This window comes from Panicum hallii, chromosome 1, assembly GCF_002211085.1.
Source record: "Panicum hallii strain FIL2 chromosome 1, PHallii_v3.1, whole genome shotgun sequence".
Taxonomy (NCBI): Eukaryota; Viridiplantae; Streptophyta; class Magnoliopsida; order Poales; family Poaceae; genus Panicum; species Panicum hallii.
Window position 1 is genome coordinate 4,702,345 of NC_038042.1, and position 17,918 is coordinate 4,720,262.

Consider the following 17,918-nt stretch of genomic DNA (forward strand, 5'->3'; position numbering starts at 1 on the left):
GCGTCCCGCCGGCATTCCATCTCCGCCCGACTGCTCATCCTCGCCCACCCGCACGTCGGCGCTCATCCCACCGGGCCGCTCATCTTTGCCTACTCGCCGGCCGCCCGACGCTGCTCGTCCTCACCTGCTTGCCGGCCGCTCGACGTCACCTGTCCTCGCCCGCACGCCGGCCGCCCGATGCCGGCCGCCGGTTGCCCGACGACGCTCGGCCTCGCCCGCTCCCGGTCCACCCGACGCCGCTCGTCCTCACCCATCCGGCGATCGCCCAATGCGCCCGTCGCTTGCTCGTCCTTCCCCGCCTGTCAGCAGGAGTCCGGGAGCTTGATTTGCTGCTCGGCACCGTCAATCCAGTGGGAGAGGAGCTCGATTTGCTGCTTGGCACGGTCGATCCACGTGAAGTGGAGCTCGATTCGCTGCCCGTGGATGAGCGTAACCATCGCTAGGAGCTGGAGCCACGGGGAGCGCCACCAAGACACCAACGGTGTATTTGGGAAAGAGGAGCAGCTCGGTGCGAGGAGCGAAGCAGAGAGGAGTTGGTTTGGAGCGCCGCCAAACGGGGCCTTACACAGTTGATGGGGGCTAAGGACAGAAGCGAAGCTACAAGAAAATTGAGGGTGATGCACACATGCATAATTTTAAAGAGATATCATTAGATTGAGTTGTCTAATATGATTTAAAATAAACCGTTTACATCTAACAAAATTATCTAGTATGGTGCCAGTGCACCACCGTGGATGAACGTGGTGTCGTCCCTACTAAGGATGGCCATGGCAATGGACGTTCCCCCCTTCTAACTTGAAACGATGCTTCATCACGAAAATGATTATCATAATTCTTATTTATCAACTATGAATTTAAAGAAGAAATAATATGAACATTATCTATCATATTTCTCGAGCAGAGCTTTGACTAAAGTTTGATAAATATAGACATGACAAAAGGGGATATATATTTACCACCTTCAAAATATTTTAGATTCTTTTATGCAAATGCAACAAACCACTATTTTAGTCAGATTCCATGTTTGTTTAATTTTATTATACTGTTGAACGAGCGAAACATAATATACACATTATTACTTAACAAAACGGTTAAGATTATAGCCTATATATGCAGAACATTCGTGTGCAGCAAGTCCAGAACTAACATCCTAGGGCTCAAACCATGCATCAGACAAGCCTCTACTTCACATATTTACAGGGAACGATGTTTAACGTAGGATGTCAATATACACAAATCCTGCAACGTCACATATAAGGTTTTTCTTAACTTATTCCTCATTTTCTATCTTCACCACCATATACGGATGTGATATAAGTTAAGTTTACTTTATATCAATGTTAGTATTATTTTTGAATTAATAAATCAATCTTTTTTCTCAACAAACATTTATATTGAAATAAAATTCGTATACATATAAATGATGTAGTAGTGCATATTTGGTCATGATATTATATATAGTAGGCACCACATGACTTTAGATTGGTCCAAACTGTATCATCTTATGTATTTCGTGAACTCTTTTATTTTTATTTGCATATTATATTGCCTTACGATATGGGGGAGAAGGGATGCCAATATGTAGATAGATGGTATTTTATTTTGACCAGTTCATTTCAGTTTTTATCTTTCTAGTATGCTAGAAGACATTATGGATAATGTTCCCCATGACGCATATGCTTGGGGCATAGAAGTACAACCTTCTTTGTGGATGCTCTCCTCACGCCTAAGGATGCCTACCATATATTCAAATCTTAAAAGCACATACAGTTTTCATGACTTATGTTAGTCATGTACAAGAGCAAGGAATATAAGCTTTCTTCAACAGAAATATCCTCTTGCAGAAACATTCTCCAATTAAAAAAATGTTCTAAATATCTAGCCAATGTAGCGGCTTAGCTATGCATGAAGATCTTGTAAAGAGTTTGTTCTTGGAGCTATGCATGACTCACTTCTTTTTCTCGTACTATGGATATGAGAGCTATCTTTCATCAAACTTAACTTTGCATTATATTTCTACTATTAACAACGTTTTTTCCATTTGTCTAGTCATGTAAAGGCTTTGGATGATGAGGCAAATATATCGTAAAATGGTACAACACATGTGGTCAAGTGACTAAAGCTTCAATGTTTACACATCATCATGTCCTCTTCTCTTTTGGGGATAACAAGATCATTATTTCATCACGCATTTTTTTTATAAAAAAAAAAGGATCCCATTTGACGCCATTTGCCTCATGCGACTGTACACCGGATAAGAATCTACAATCCCGTTCGCCTCCCCCTCTGTAGGGCCGCCGTATACATGGATCACACATACAGGAACATCGTCCAGGTGGTCGACAGCATCATTTCCATGGCGAGCACTGGCAGTTGACGCTGACCTACACTAGCTGATGCAAGCGACGCACCAAACATCTGGTGCATAATACAGTGCAGGTTCGCTTGCTTGCTTGGTAGTGGCGGCAATAATTCAATATATTGGCGCGGCAACTTCGATCGGGTGCGCGCCTGCGGTTCTTGACGGAGCCGACGAACGCCCATCGCTTCCTGGCCCCGTCATTCCTGCCGATCGTATGCGGCGATCCTGGCTCTTCACAAGTTCTGCGAGACCGTTACTCGTCCTGATTATATATGTGCACGGCGGGAAATTTAAAAAAAATTTGAGAAAAGGTTTTCCCTGCTTTTATTGGAATTTAATTCGATCTCAAATAATTACATTTGATTTCGTAGTAGACCGTCGTCCTCGTAAAATGGTCTGATGTAGAGCATGCTCTATGCCTGCTTTTCTTGTTGGAATTCTGGAAGACTTTTGAACTCTTGTTTTGCCACCATTATTGGCCACTGCGGCCGGGAGGCAGTCTTTTTTTTTTTTCCTTCTGTTAGAGGGAGATAGAGAGTAAACTATCCGAACCCTTCCGACGGAGCCGGGTAGCGGAATGATGGCATCCGTGGAGGCGCGGCCCAGATGTTGGCCACCTTCCTTCTCACCTTTCCGCCGATGGTTTGATGGGAATGGCGCCTCTCACGACAAAACTGTAGGCCGCGCCAGCCAATGGTTGCTGCTGCTTGCGGATATCGACGATGGAGCTCGTGATGACAAAGCTGGCCCATGATGACAAGGGCACAGCAGGAATGGAGGGCCCGAACATGAATCATCACACGGGGGAATCGAACGGCAGAAAGAAAGGTGACAGGGAACGTGGGCCGCGCGCGGGGTTGCAACTTGCAAAGCCCGTTGGTCTGGTGGGTTCCGGCCCGGTAGGGCGCGGCCGGGCGATGGGCCAGCGGCCCGGACGGATCCGCTCCGCTGCGGTGGAAGCACGCAGGGAGAGATGCGGCGAGATTCGAATCCGCCGACGGCCGGTGGTCGCCAAGCTGCTCCGCCGCGATGCGGTCGGCCGATGCTGCGCTGCGCCAACTCCGATCCGCCGACCAGACCACCGCCGGCTTGACTCGATCCAAGTCAAGCAGGTCGTCGTCCTCGCCGCTGCGCTGCTCGACTCGATCGACTCTACGATCGACGTGTCCAAGGCAGGCAGGAAGCCACCTACACGGCATTGCGGCGATCGCATCTATCCGCGTAGCTCTCGACGGCGATGGAGCCGGTGAGAGGTACAAGACGGGATAGGGGTTATCCTCCCTTATCCATTCCGTCCTCGAGAAATGAAGCATGCTGTGTAGTGTAGCCTTATCCATCCATGTGCAGGTACGGCTGGCGAGTGGCGACCTCAGTCGGTCGGTCGGTCGGTCAGTCAGGCAGGCAGATATGATCATCGGATCGACCGGCAATATGCCGAAGCATCGGCGGCGAATCTCGAAGCCTTCTGGCCGCCGGCCGGTACGGTCGGGGGAGACGCGCATCGTTCAAGGGAAAAGGCAGCGTTCCCCTCTGGCCTGGGAACCAGGACGCGGGGGCGGGCTGGCCACGGCGGTGCGCCCCTCTGTTGATCTTATCTGGTGAAAAAAGAAAAGGACAGGACACTACCGCGTTCGCGTCCACGACGACGGACGATGACCGGGAACAGCTGCCGGCCTGCCGCCCTCTCTCAGGCCGGGTTCTCGTTCGTTTGGATAGGCTCGGACGACGTCCAATGCAAGCCACGGCGCAACTCGTTGTACTCCTGCGGTCGGACCGGATCGGAGTAGACTCCAATTTGCCGCGGCGAGCCGGCGACGCGGCTGAGGTCGAGGTCGCCTCCAAGTCCATTTTCTCCGGAACGTGACAGGCCGGTAGAGCTGTAGAGTTGTCCGCGTACGCTGTCTTCCAAAAGTAAAAGCATAAGCTAGCTAGCCTTATCCAGCATCCACGCACGGGCTAGGCCTCCGGTACGCCGTACTGCGCGGATGCCAACACGGAAGCCGGAGCCGCAATGCCGCATCTGGATGCCCTAACATGCATGCATGGAAGCCGGCGGTCGAGCACTGATGAGCACGAGTCAAATTAAAGCAATGGCGGTGTGTGGGTGACAGGCTGAGGACTCGGGAGTTGGGGCGGCCGGCGGTGGCCTGGTGCGCTGGACCTTGACCGGAGCGCGATGCACCGCCTCAGGTCCGGTCGGCCGGTGCGTTTCCCCGCTTCTGATGCTGCGCGCTCCGGTCGGTGACTCGGTGCGGTCTGGAGCCTGGCCCTGGGCGCGCCGCGATCGCGGCTGCTCTCGTAAAGGCGGCAAGGGTACGGTACATTCGCTGGTCCAGGGGTTCTCTGCCCGGAATAGAATGCTGTACTCCGTATGGATCCTCCGCCTGAACCCTGCAAGGTACAGTAAAACCTGTGACTCCGTTCCACGGAACGGGATAAGGCGACAGGCTTATCCCTGCCTATATCAGCCTACGCGACCTCCAGCAGCGCCAACGTGTCGTCACCGTGTCCGGCCGCCCTGCCTGGGTCCCCTGCGGCCCGGCCTCCCCGTTGCCAGAGTCCAGACTACAGGCAGGGACAAGAAGCAAGGGCAGGTTCGATCAGTCGGCTGATCCAGAATCCAGAGCCCCGGAGACACGATAAGGGACCTACACCTACTCCTGTATAGCAGCGAGCATCGATGCCCTGGAGCGTCAGGTTCTCTCACGCTCTCCCGGTGCAGAGCGAACGACGGCCAGTCTCCGACAGTCCCGGCGTGCTTGCCAGGCGATCAAAGCTGAGGGCTCTCCTTTCTCTCTCTCTCTCTCTTTCTCTCCCTGCACGCCGTCGCTTTTCCACCAAGATTCCGCGTGGACGACAGCTTGAGACCACTGCAGCAAGGCTATGGCAACGGTTCGTTGGTCGTGCGCAAGTTTCCTCCCAGGTGATGGTGCCTCGGCGATATCTTCCCCCTCAAGATCTTCTTCAAAAGTTCAGAGTACACGACAACTATTGTGCTCTCTGACTGGCTGCCTGGCTGACCGCCTAGGTTCAGTGAGCAGCACTGCTTGCCAAGAATGTCCAATGTAAAAGCAGACAGAACCTGGTTTGCTGCAAATTAAGCTCTACCGTTTGCTTCCTAAACACCAAGAACCAACTCTGTGCCCTTAGGTAGGTCTTCTCGCCTTCTCGGACAACGGGAGTCTGGGATTCCCTCCCGATAACGGAAATAGCCACGCGATACATTGCACTGACCAAGCTCAGTATGTTGCTTGCGCGTTGTATCTTCACTTTCAGAAACTTCACCAGCATTTCCCCGCTGAAAAAGGGGACTCTACCGGAAATAGGGCTTGGCCAAAGGTACCTAGATGGCTACGGAGTCAAGATTGCAATTTTACAGCCATGATTGCTGGGTTGGCGGCTTGGAATGGTCTTGCCCATGAGCACGGTGTGATAATTTTTCAGGCTGACAGAAAGAAACAGCCAGTACTTTCCAAGTGCACAAAAGGACACTCTTTTACGGTAGATTGGCAGCCGGCTCTCCCCCGTCCAATGCTATCGAAAGCGTCGACACAATTCTCTGGAAAAAGAGGAGCCCCGAAAGGACGACGCAGCGTCTGTCTGAAACTGAGCATTGGAAATTTTATCGCCGAGGAAGGGGCCCCTGCAGCAAACTGTTTGTGATTCTCAAGCCATGTTTGGAGCACCGAACATTCTGTGACTAATGAGCTCGCCAAATTCCAGAAGCAAGCTAGGTTCTGCTAATAGAAGTTACTGGGAAGTTGAGCCCATGGAAAGCGCCAACGCCAAGTGTGAATGAACTAGTAAAGTTTCCTTTCCAAAAAAAAACTAGTAAAGCATTTGCGATTGCAAGTTGTTAAACAGCATGTGGGGAAATTATTGAAAATATAGCTTGCAGAGAATTCTATGAGCAGGATGCTTCTTCTGCAGATCGGAAGCTTATGAGATAAGATGGAATTGTTTACTCTTAATGTTAAGTAGCATCAGCGGCAGAGTATCTTGTGCAGTAACACATTGTTTTCGGTAGTCGAGCATCACTTGTCCACTGTTCTTCAGATGCATTCGGAAGCTAGCAAACAAGCTATCTTGTGTACATGTTGTGCATGAGCAGCAGAAAGAGGAAAGGCACCAGCATATCTGCATATGCCACTGGAACTTAGCTTTCTCCCTGGGACGCATTACGGCAATCTCTTGCAGAACATTCGGATTCACTGGCCTGCACTACTGTGGTAAAAACCATGGATTGTACAGTAAAAACACATACAGATCAGCCTGAGCAAATAACTTATATGCTGCCACTAGTAAGTGCTATCTGCTATGAATAATCCATCAGTGTAACGAGACAGATGATTTTTTTTTTTTGAGATAGATGATTCCAAGCAACTGGCACAATCGATGTGATGGTCCTTTTGTTTTTTCTTTCACTACTGAACACTGCATCCAATGAATTGTCAGGCATCGATCGATCATGGCCTTGCTCTCATCTATCAAAAGTCTCATTTGCCATGAAGGAAAAGGAATGAAAGGGAAGGCTCATTCGCCCGGAGGATTTGATGCCCTACCCCCACAGGGAATTCTTTTTTTCACAGAGCATAGAAAGAAAGGATGAGAGTTCAGAGACAAGTTTGTGTGACGCGTATAATCTGCCGCAAAATTTGAATACTACAGGTCACGTTTGGTTGTTCGCATTCGACTTCCCCACCATAGAAAACTTGTGGGGCTGTGATTCCTGAGTCAGTGGCGACAGGATATCCGGCTCTTTTACAGCACAATCTTTTAATTCTCAGGCAACCACAGCACAAAAATTTCAAATTCAAATTTGACTTTAAAAACAGGGATCAACCAAAAGTTTCGAGAAAAAACTATCACTGGCCCAAACTACTGATCATTTTGGCCAAAGTTTACTCGAATCAGTTTTTTTTTTCTTGAATCAGATTTGATCGCTTCTTTGTCTGGTAGCTAGCAAGGTTCAAAGGTACACTCAGAATCACTGGTTTCTCTTTCTCCAGCATGTTAGTTACTGTGAAAAGGACTAACAAACAGCAGGCAACACACCATTATCTGGAAAATTATCATGGTTACAATATGTAAGCTCCATATAGTAAAACAAAAGGTAGTACCATCGCTCTACCTTCTAAGAAACCACCCATAAGAGTACTTCAGCATACCTGATGTACCATTAGTCATATACTCATCTTGCCAACTGGATGTTAGATGCCAGTTGTTAGCCTTTTTCCTCTCTTTTTTTCTAAAAAGAAAAGGAATTTAGATACCAGCTTGCATTGTTTGCTTTCGTTCCTTCAACAAAAATAAAAATATATGTGAACCGTTGATAACCATGAGAATAAAATTAAAAGGTGATAATCAGGTGGTGTGCACACAGCAGTACAGCACTTGTTTGCAGTCTTAAAAGTTTGGATGCACCATTAAAAATTTAAGTATACTTGTGCCAGCAATTCTCGCAATGTGCAAGTGGTCATAAAATAAAACTACAGAAGGCCCAAACAGAATGCCATGGAAAACATCGGTCTAGCCCTCTAGCAGGTAGCTCGCTATCAGCAGCGAATCATGATCTTCCACCGTAGCGGCTTGGTCGGTAGTAGCATGCATGGATGGTGTTCGTAAGAGGACAGGAAAGGACTGATCAAAAGCACGAAGTGACTCCTTGGCGCTTTTGCGCAGGGTTGGAAGTTAAAATGCCTCATGATAATCAGCTACTCAGCTCTATGTAAATCGAGTTTAAATAATCTGAAGGAGTGAGATTTTTTTTGGTTTAAAAAAAATATCTGTTGCATGCATACCATGGAACTTCCATAGTTTCACTGCATAAGCAGCGAACTCTGAAGGCCAAGATGGCGCCTAAAGTCTGCTGGGCTTCTTGATCTGTATTTCTTGCTTCTTCGTTTGAACTCTGAACACTACAATTTGATCGAGTCCAACAAACAAATCTATCGTTTGAACTCCGATGAGCTATTCTGTCAGCGAAGAGATACAGCAGGAGCCATGTGCTTCAGTGAACACTGAACAGAATCGCAGAAGAGTACTTGGATCGATGGATGATGAGGGGCTTATTCGGAGGAAGCATTGCATGCATGGATTCCAAACGCAAGCGCACATATAGATAATCTCTCTGATCTTCACATATGTGTATATATATCGAACAAATTTACATGCTACAGCATACTCTAGAACGACCCTCTCGATTATTCATTAGCAGCTACTGAGCTCGATTCATCATCCTACAGGAATGAAATGGCAGGAAGCGGCAGAGGAAAGAACTGGGAATGAAGCGATTCGACCAAAACCAAGACACTGCTCGTTACTCGATCTTCATCTCGGAAGCCTTGCTTAACTGCACCTTGCACGGTGGCGCTCGTGCTCGCCCGATCTCAGCTAGCTAGCTGAGGCGGCGGCGGCGGCGGCGGCCGGCGCCTGCTGCTGGTCGGGGCAGTCGCAGACGCCGGACTGGTGGCGGTGGAAGTTGGCGATGAAGATGGCCGCCTTGTTGTCCACGTCCCGCTCCCCAACGTAGTACGGCCACCGGCCGCCGTCCTCGTCGCTGGGCCACACCCTCACCACCCTCTTCTCGCCGCCGACCGCGTCCTCGCCCGCCGACCCCGAGGAGAAGCACCCGCCCATTCCGCGCGTCGTCTCCTTGCCGCGATCGAGCGCGAGAAGCTGTGACCGACCGAGGCTGAGCTGCTGCCGCTGCCGCTGCCTGTGCTTGTGGTGCTCGCTTGGCTTCCGATGCCGGGGGGTGGGTTGGTGCCACCGCCCATTTATAGCCGGGGGGGTTTGGGGGGGGGGGGAGGTGGGGTGGCGAGCTGTGGAGCAGGCCGGGCAGGATCGCGAGGATTCCGCGCAAGTTGGCGGGCGGTGTGGACGGTGGGGATGGGCCGGCCGCACGCGCGATCGGGCTGTAGCGCGCGCACGAGCACGCGGATCCTGCTGCAGCCTGCAGTAAGCCAGGCTGCTGCAGCCGTTCTTTTCCTCCCTGCCTTCCCTCGGAGGACTGAACTTGTATTCAGGTGCTGCTCAAGTGATGGTTTCTGATGAATTCTGTTTCGTGTGTCAGGCAGGCTAAGGACATTGGCCATTTGGCCTCACCAGGTGTTCCAACTTTTTTACACGAGAAGCTACCACGGGAATCCTTTCCTGAACAGTGGAATGGCACTCTGGTAGCTGTCTATCTTTCCTAACTTGATAGAGGGAAAGGGAAGGCGCATAGCCTGGTCCTGACAGGCTACTCACACGTAATTTTCACCCCTCTGTTGTTAGTCTACTTCCAGTCACTTTACCTCCTTTGACTGCCCAATCGGCGGCTCTGATGGCATTCAGTAAAAGTTAACCCCTTGCGGTTGCAACCGAAATGTGATGCACGTAGGTAGGACCAGGGCGCTGCAAGATCTCCAACTGCCAAAGGGATTCTCTAGTTGCTCTCAGAAGAACAAAATATCTAGCTGGCCAGCAATGAACCGCCGTCTCGGATAAGAATTTCCATGAATATTTTACTGCCAATCATCCGAGCAAAAAGGCCCCAAGTTTAGCTTTCACAGCAGTGCCTTCTGCATCAGGCACGACGACAGTTTCTGAATGTAACTTCAGATAAGGGAGGGGAGGGGGGCAGTGGAGGTAGGGGCTGTTCAGATAAGGAAGCTTACGGGGATAAGCCAGCATCTCAGTGTCACTAATACGTTTAGTCACTTCAGGGCCATTTTTCTAAGCAGACTCTGGCCATGGTCTGCCTCCTTTTTACCCCAGGATGCACTGAGCAGCTTCCTGTTTAAGGGAACCACCAGAGAAACAAAACCTTGATTTGCACGCAATTCCCCGATCTCGCATCCCTAATCAGAATTCCACGAAAACAATTCAGGAAAAAAAGTAGCATTCACATTTCTCCAAGAACCTAACATGTTCGGTGCCTAACTAGTAGAATTCTATTCCACAAGTTGTCTTTCACCAGATCATTGCTACTCCCTTTGGCTATACCGCGTATTTATGTACTCGTAGTGGATCTATCTGTATATAGTATAATTCAAGATCAATGACTAATGAGAACCGGTCAAAAAGGGAGATTATGCCATGTAAAAGGGATTCTACCCACAATAAAGATCTCACATTTCTCCTCAAAAAAATAAAGATCTCACATGCATGCACAGAGCACAGTTCGAGCTGTGCTACCTGCAACTCCGAGTGTCCACAGCTGGGCTTGCCATGTTTAGAGGAGGAGGGAAGCTGCAAAATGCAAGACCTCTTCACCTTTGTGCCACTGCCTCATTACTTAATCTAGTCCTTGCCGTACATGTAATGCGCTCCTGCTGTAATCACAATGCTGCGTCGATCAGAAGAGCGAATTTTAGGCGGAATCCTAATGATGGGCAGAGGTCCAGAGTTGTTAGGCGAGAGCTATGAATTTAGATGTAAAGATATGTTTGCGTCCTAATCTCTGATAAACTAATTGGATTCTCCACGCAGTAAAGCTGCATCAGTTTTTTTCTATGTGTTTATGTGTCCCTCAGTTTCTTTTATGTATGCTTTGTGTCCAAATGGCATTGGAAGATGTTGCTGGAAATGAATCTTGGCACAGGATGGTAGATGATGGCTTCTAAAGGAAGACGGCAACGGTAGAGAAAAAAGAGAAGGTTGAGATATCCTCATCTTTGCAGCTGAGATTTTCATATGCCAAAGCGTTCACTCCTTTCGATCAAACTATTATTAATTTATGACCTACTACCCTTTTTGTGAGCTAAACAAACGAAGAATAATAGAATCCGACAAATGGTAACTACTTAGAGAACCTTTAAAGCCAGTGACATACCTCTATTTGGAGGACATGGAAAAAGAAGAAATATATCTTGGCTTGCTAGTGCATTGCAGCAGATGTGCAGTTCTGTGAGAAATACATTGAGCAAAAGATAGTGATCTGATCAAGAAAGTGGATTATGATCACTGTCCTTATTTAGCAAGCTTTTATCTACTTGAAGATTTCCTTGATCTGATCTGCTGCTATTGCGTCAACGGTCCTCGTAAGATATCTAATATCTAGGCAGAGCACATAGATTCTAATGTCATAAAATCTCAATATGCAAAATAAGTCATTTTCCAAGCACTATATCATCGAGTGGTTTAACGGATCATTTTTTTTTATCAAACCTATATATAGCGCTAGCACAGGTACCGTACAGGTGATTTGATTTCGACAAAAGCTGAATAAATCCTCACCTTGGGCCATATTACTGCAGGAAGATCACCTTTTATTCAGCGAGCCTTTTCCAGCTGGCCAATTACCTTGAGAGCTTCATTTCTACTGCTCCTGTAAAGCTTCATCTCTTTTCCGCTTTATCCCCTTCTAATCATGACAGCTTCTTCACACCAAGTTTAACCTTGAGGCAGTATAGGGCCTAATATATTCCCCTGTGTGTAGAGTTGGAACCGTTTTGGTCTTTTCTGTTCTGCTTTCTGTAAAGGTTGCATGAATTTATTCTGCCCAAGTCCTGTTAGAGGTTTGCAGCCATCGACATAGTAGTGCGGGAACCAAGAACTACGGCTGGAATTCGACGACTAATTTCTGTGAATCCATAACCACTGAAATGCAGATTCAGCCCGCGTTGCCATGGGTTTTCTGTGCAGGGGTTTCCCTGATACACGGCACGAATTGATCCGTGGGGTACAATCAACAATTGGAGGTGTAAGATGTTGTGTTCAGTCCGTCATTCTGTTGCAAATTGATGGAGGAAAGGATGTTATGCTTATTCAGGGTTCATCTATCACTCGGAAGTTCAGGCTGGCATCTCCTGATGTTTTGCCAGCAGCTTCTCCCCAAGTCAGATGCTCACTAGAAAGTTCCAGCAACATGCTACGATTTAGCCCCAGTATTTGCAGAGTGAATCTCATAGATACATGCAGCATTTCAACTGATAGGCAACGGACTTAGTGAAGCCAGATAAAACCAACAGCACAGCTCATGTCAGAACTCTCTATTCTATTGAATAAAAATGCTTTGGAAGAATCACAAGATATAATTACAAAGATTATCCTTTACTAATTCTTCTCACATCTCAGCAGTTAAACAACACGGTCCCAGTAGCTGCAGAAAGGAATCGGGTGTGCAAAGCTCTCTTTTGCAATATAAAAAAAATACAAGTGTCCCCAAATTATTTGCGTCCGTGAAGAGCTTCGTAATTACTGCCAGCATTAGCTGCTGCTCGCCCAGATCCATAGGCTGGAGGCTGTTTGGCCAACCCATAGGGAGAGGAACCCTGTGCAGCAGCAAAGGAAGACTGTGCCTGTGCTAGACCATAGGATGACAGTTGCTGTGTGTGTCCATACGCAGCTGGTGCCTGTGTTTGTCCGTATGATGGTAGCGCCTGAGCTGAGCCATAGGGATGTGCTGTTGCTGCGCCATAGGATGATGGAACGGACGCAGACGCATAAGATGGTGGCATCTGTACAGATCCGTAGGTGGATGCAGATTGTACCCATGCATATGGAGGCGGTGTTGTCTGATTGGATCCATAGGAACCAGCACTGCTCCCATGAGCCACAGTAGCTGCCGCCTGTCCTCCAATTGCAGGTGCCTTTGAAGCATCATACCCAGCACTCTTCAAAGAATCAAAGCCAGAGGCAACCCTTGATACATCATGGGTTCCAGATTTTGAAGAACTGAAACTGGCAACACGAGAAGCATCATACGTATTGCCTCTTGATGGATCAAATCCAGAATGAAGACCAGTTCCAGCTGGGCTTCCACTTAATGGGTCTACCAGACCAGTAGGAGTTGTCCTTGCCTGAATCAACATTAAAATAATATTGTTATCGCTAAATAAATATGGATCCAAGACACGGTAAGCTGAATACAGAAGATCAGGAGTGCTACTCAAGGTGAAAACAGGGGGCTTCCAGATCACTGATTCAATAGTACTACAGTACATAGCGCCCACACTAAAACAACTTGACATGGTGGCTATGTGCCATCATCAAACTAACTGGAATATTCTTTTTAGAATTCTATGAGTTCTCTCAAAATTTCTATACAAAAGAACACCAGTTTAGCGACACTGTAGACTGCATAGTTTGAGAGCATGATCCTAGAGCATAGTTCAGAACATCAGATTCCCCCAAAAAACATGCTAGTTCTATCAAACTTCCCCTTGTATATATAATAGTATACTAAAGAAATGATTCTTCCAACTGATTGCAAATCCAGCCAAATGCAAGACATGCAAACGACATGGCCATGCCATGTAAATTTTGGTGAATTGATAGATATATGACGACTGAAAATTACCATCATCTTTCATATAATTGTCTAAACCGAGCAAATAACTGCACATCAAGAAGATGAAAAAAGTCGGGAAGGAATAGCTGCCCAGTATATCGCCTGGAACACATGCTGATTAGGTACTAAAGGGTACACTGCCCACAGCAGATGGCGAAAGTGCTGATGTGGTGCCACATCGGGAGGCACTGGCGGCGGCGGCGGCCAGCAGGATGCCCAGGAGATGGCAGGGGAGGATCTAGGATTTAGGACGAATGCCTGAATGGGGAATGGGGTGGAGAAGACGAACAATGAAATGAGGCATCATGCTCAGACAGGACCACGCTCATGTGTTTGCATCGTCAGAGAACGACGGGGCTCAACGAGTGGGTGAGCGGCTAGGCTGAGAATGATCCCTCTCCAATTTATGCACCGAAGTGCGGATGACAACACCTTAGCTTCAATTTAAGCATTCATCATGACTTAAATTCATTAAATTTTGGTAGCAATCAATTATGAAAAAAAAATACTTACAACAAAAGGTTTCAACTTCCATTTAATGAACAGATATTTTTATGTTCAGGAAAGTTTATGCAAAAGCTGCTTCCTGAGTGGCATACACTTACAATCAAAACGATAAAACATACTGATGAAGACAACAAAACAATTCACTAGGTATAATGGCAATCGGCATCCCTAGTCAACTTTTAAGCTACACTCTAGAAGAACCAGAGATGCTCACCTGTGCTCTTCCATAACCATCATAAGCAATTTGTCCAACAGAAAGATGGCTAGATGTACCATCATCCTTTTGACCAGTAATGGGTTTGTAGAAAATACCTATACAAATATTGTTTCATGGTTAAATGCACGCAATTGAAAACCTCCTTTAGTAGTACAAGAAATAATCAAATAACTGATAAAACGCCATACCACTTTTGTCAAGATTAGCTGCATTCCTCATCTCGGCACGAAGTTTTTCCAGCTCTGTAACCATGGAGTCGTAATTCCTCTTCATAGCCTGCAGCGATTCAGAGTGATCCACCCTGAGTTTCCTTTCATACTCATACGTAGACCTGAAATACAAATAGCGCATGCAAAGATGTGGTCAATCACATATAGAGCAACATACATACTAAAGAATAAATGCAGCACCTGCCACAGACCTGAGGTGCTCATATTCTTGTCTTGCAGCATCCCGTTCAGCAACGAGCGCCGGAAGCTGCTGCGCCTCACCAAGGTTCCTCTGCAGGTCCTTGCTCAGCTTCTGAACATCCGCCGCCATGTTCTGCCTCACCGCCACAAGGTTCTGTGCCTCGGCGTGCGCCTGCTGCAGCTCCACTTTCACGGACTCGCAGGCTTTCAGTTCAGCCTCCATCTTCCCAACCTTGTCAAGGAGCCCCCTCATCTCCTGCTCCTCGGCGGCTTTCGCTGCCTCCCCTTGCGCCTGCAGCCTCTGCAGCTCCTGCTGCGCCGCCGCCAGCTCTTTCCTCAGCGACGAGTGGCTCACGGCGAGCCGGTCGTTCTCCACCGCCAGCTTCTGCATCTCCACGCGCTGTGCAGCGAGCTTCTGCTCCAGGACCTCCGGCGGCGGCAGCATGTCGTAGGGGAACGGCCCGGGCCCAGGCCCATGCCCCGGCGGCGGCAGGTGCATCCCCGGCCCGTACGGATCACGAACCTCCCGGTGCATCATCCCATGCGCCGTGGGAACTGGACCCTGACCGGGGCCAGGGCCGGGGCCGGGGAGCGCCCGGTGGTGGTAAGGGGGCATGCCGGCGGCAGGCTTAACGCGCGGCATAGGGTTCAGTTGAATCCCCAAATCGTCTGGAAAACAAATTCCGCGCAAACACCTAAGGCACCGCCGATTCTCCTACGGCGTAACCATGGTCCATGGATGGAAGAAAGGGTTGGATTGGTAGTCAGTAGGGCACAAATCCGCAAATGGCTGGATGCAGGGTGAGATTTGGATCGGATTGAAAACGAAACAACCTCCTAGAGCAAGGAATGCATCCGAGAAAAATCAGAGTTACTTACGAGCAAGAGGAAGAAGGGTACCCAACAGGAATGGAGCAAGTCCGGATGGATGCCCGCGCCACGGCGGTCCACTACCCGTAGAAGTGGGGAGGAGGATGAGGAGGGCGGATTCCGGCGAGGGGAGACTAGGTTTTGCTCTGCCCCGTCGCCGGCGGTAAAGCACACCTAATTTGGGGATAAATCAAAACAAAAGACTATCAGCGAGGACTAGTGATGAGAGAACGAATAGAAGGGGAAATTCTCAAAAAAATAAAATAGTCAAGCGAAAATGGGAATTTATTTGATCTTTGAGCCAATTTCATAAAGGTGTATATACGTGGATACGGCGTTAAAAATAGAGAAATGTCCGTTTTATTCTCTGAATTTGTCAATGAATCTGAAAAATAAATTCGAACTTAAAAACTAGAAATCTTGCGTATCTCAACTTTTAATACCAATCAATTTTACCTCCTGACCGTTTAAAAATGGTTTTCTATTATAGTTTTGCTTATATAGCAGTAGGGCCTACATAAGGCGATGGAACATAGGTGGCATCTCGCAATCTAGATTGAGCTCTTGATTTACATGTATGTTCATGTGTTTTTAGATTAATTTTGCGATGTTAGAAAGCTATGCTTCTCGTGACAACAAGAAGACATATCTTCTCATTTTGTTTGCTAATGTTATAACGTAAACATGGCTAGAAGATGGATGTGATATAACACCATCATTTTGCTATTGAGATGTTTCAATGTAGTTGGCGTTCTAATTTAGATCTTATATTAAAAAAATAGGGCTATAGAAATATGATGATCAGGAGAATAAATTTATAAACTTTACTAGATATACCACGGCAACACACCTCTATGATACAAGTATACAATAAATCCATTTGGTTCATATATCTTTTCGTATCAAAGTCGGTCACTTCATATTAGCTATGTCAAAAAGCCTGCTATTTGAGAAAAACTAAACCTACCATAAGCTTGACGAGTTAGAACCCCCAGGTGTGATGGGCTCTGATTCCTACCTATTGTTACTAACTTGCCGTCAAAAGAGGCGTGTCCAATCTTTACATGGTTCTGTGCGTTTTTATCTAGTTTGGTTATACATTTTGCTTGAATCAGAACCATATTATGTACTCTTATGATATTTCTTGGCATATGTCTTTTGGACGGATAATCGAAGCATAAATTTCTTGAGATGAAGATTTACATCATCCTGATGGTACCAACGTTTTTCCTCTTCCAATGTCATTGCTGGTTAAATAAACAACAAACGTTTGCTTGCGAAGTGTGCCTACGAAATTTTGGTGCTTCCAATAAATATTTTAGAGAAAGCAAACATGTACAGGTTTTATACCCCGATAGATGACTAAATTCTTTTAATTCTCGTTTTACAGTAGTCTTTCTTATTTTTATTTTCAAGATTCCCATGGATCATACTAAAATTTTTGACACATAAACATGCACACTACTATGATTTCTAAAGGTAAATGATTTAACATATTTTGTTGTTACTAGTAAAATAAATTCAAATTCTCAACAAATCGGTCAAGATAAGTTTAATGAATAAAGGATAATAGAACATAACAAATTTAACCCCTTTTGTCTCTGCATGCAACAAATTTGGAGACCTAGCACATACCAGCAGGCATGTCGCCATGCGGCTGGCCTTGCGCCCAGGAGGTAAGCAAAAATAGGTTTACGTGCAACAATGCTATTTTTTCCAGAGAAGTTGATTGTGTATAAAAAATAGTCACTTGAATTACGAACAAATCTTAAAGTTTTCATGATACAGGGTTCATCTCTTTTTGGCCCTTCCCTCTTAAAGTTAGGAATTTGTTGACACACGCCTCATTAGTGATAGGATGACATTGCAATAGTCCCCCCTCCCAATAAAATCTCTAGAGCATGCAAGCACATATACATCTTCTACCCTTTGGCTATAGTACTACATAACATCTTCTATCCTTTGGCTGCGCTTTCATCAACAATTGGATTTTTTGCGAACAATATCTCACTACATCAACTACACTTTTCTTAATAAGGCCAATGCATCTAAAAATTTGGTCGCATGAAAACTATATGTTTTTAATAATATCTTATAGTATTTCATCATATAAATTGACTAGTATATTTTGTTCTTCCTCTCAACGTTACAAACTAAATGCATTAAAGAACTGTAACAATCTTTTCTTAGCAAAGGGCATTTCCCTCATTAAAAAACTAAAAAACCAGTCCTAAAAAATTTGGATGCTTTCAATAAAATCTTGAAAGCAAGCAG

At 46.7% G+C, this 17,918-nt stretch overlaps 2 protein-coding genes across 3 annotated transcripts; both read right to left on the reverse strand.

The window, feature by feature from the left end:
• Positions 1 to 8,480: 8,480 nt before the first annotated feature.
• LOC112875786 lies at positions 8,481 to 9,123 on the reverse strand. Its single transcript, XM_025939763.1, has one exon. The coding sequence runs from the start codon at positions 8,999 to 9,001 to the stop codon at positions 8,756 to 8,758; it is 246 nt and encodes an 81-aa protein (XP_025795548.1). The 5' UTR covers positions 9,002 to 9,123; the 3' UTR covers positions 8,481 to 8,755.
• A 3,204-nt stretch (positions 9,124 to 12,327) lies between these two features.
• LOC112874954 (protein FLX-like 2) lies at positions 12,328 to 15,855 on the reverse strand. 2 transcript variants are annotated; one of them, XM_025938583.1, is made up of 5 exons: positions 15,654 to 15,855; positions 14,786 to 15,489; positions 14,553 to 14,695; positions 14,362 to 14,459; positions 12,328 to 13,149 (listed from the first exon to the last, which is right to left on the reverse strand). In XM_025938583.1, exons 2-5 carry the CDS (start codon positions 15,415 to 15,417, stop codon positions 12,517 to 12,519), a joined length of 1,506 nt encoding a protein of 501 aa, XP_025794368.1. In that variant the 5' UTR covers positions 15,418 to 15,489; positions 15,654 to 15,855; the 3' UTR covers positions 12,328 to 12,516. The 2 variants fall into 2 exon arrangements, with proteins under 2 accessions (XP_025794368.1, XP_025794376.1); XM_025938591.1 differs by having other exon boundaries at positions 14,786 to 15,507.
• Positions 15,856 to 17,918: the final 2,063 nt, after the last annotated feature.

Excerpts from the sequence above, each read along its gene's own strand:
- LOC112875786 (XM_025939763.1), bottom strand. The coding sequence starts at position 9,001 with ATGGGCGGGTGCTTCTCCTCGGGGTCGGCGGGCGAGGACGCGGTCGGC.
- LOC112874954 (XM_025938583.1), bottom strand. The coding sequence starts at position 15,417 with ATGCCGCGCGTTAAGCCTGCCGCCGGCATGCCCCCTTACCACCACCGG. Across the intron at positions 14,696-14,785 it reads CAAGAATATGAGCACCTCAG|GTCTACGTATGAGTATGAAA; the intron begins GTCTGTGGCAGG and ends TTTGTATTTCAG. Across the intron at positions 13,150-14,361 it reads ATGGTTATGGAAGAGCACAG|GCAAGGACAACTCCTACTGG; the intron begins GTGAGCATCTCT and ends ATGTTGATTCAG.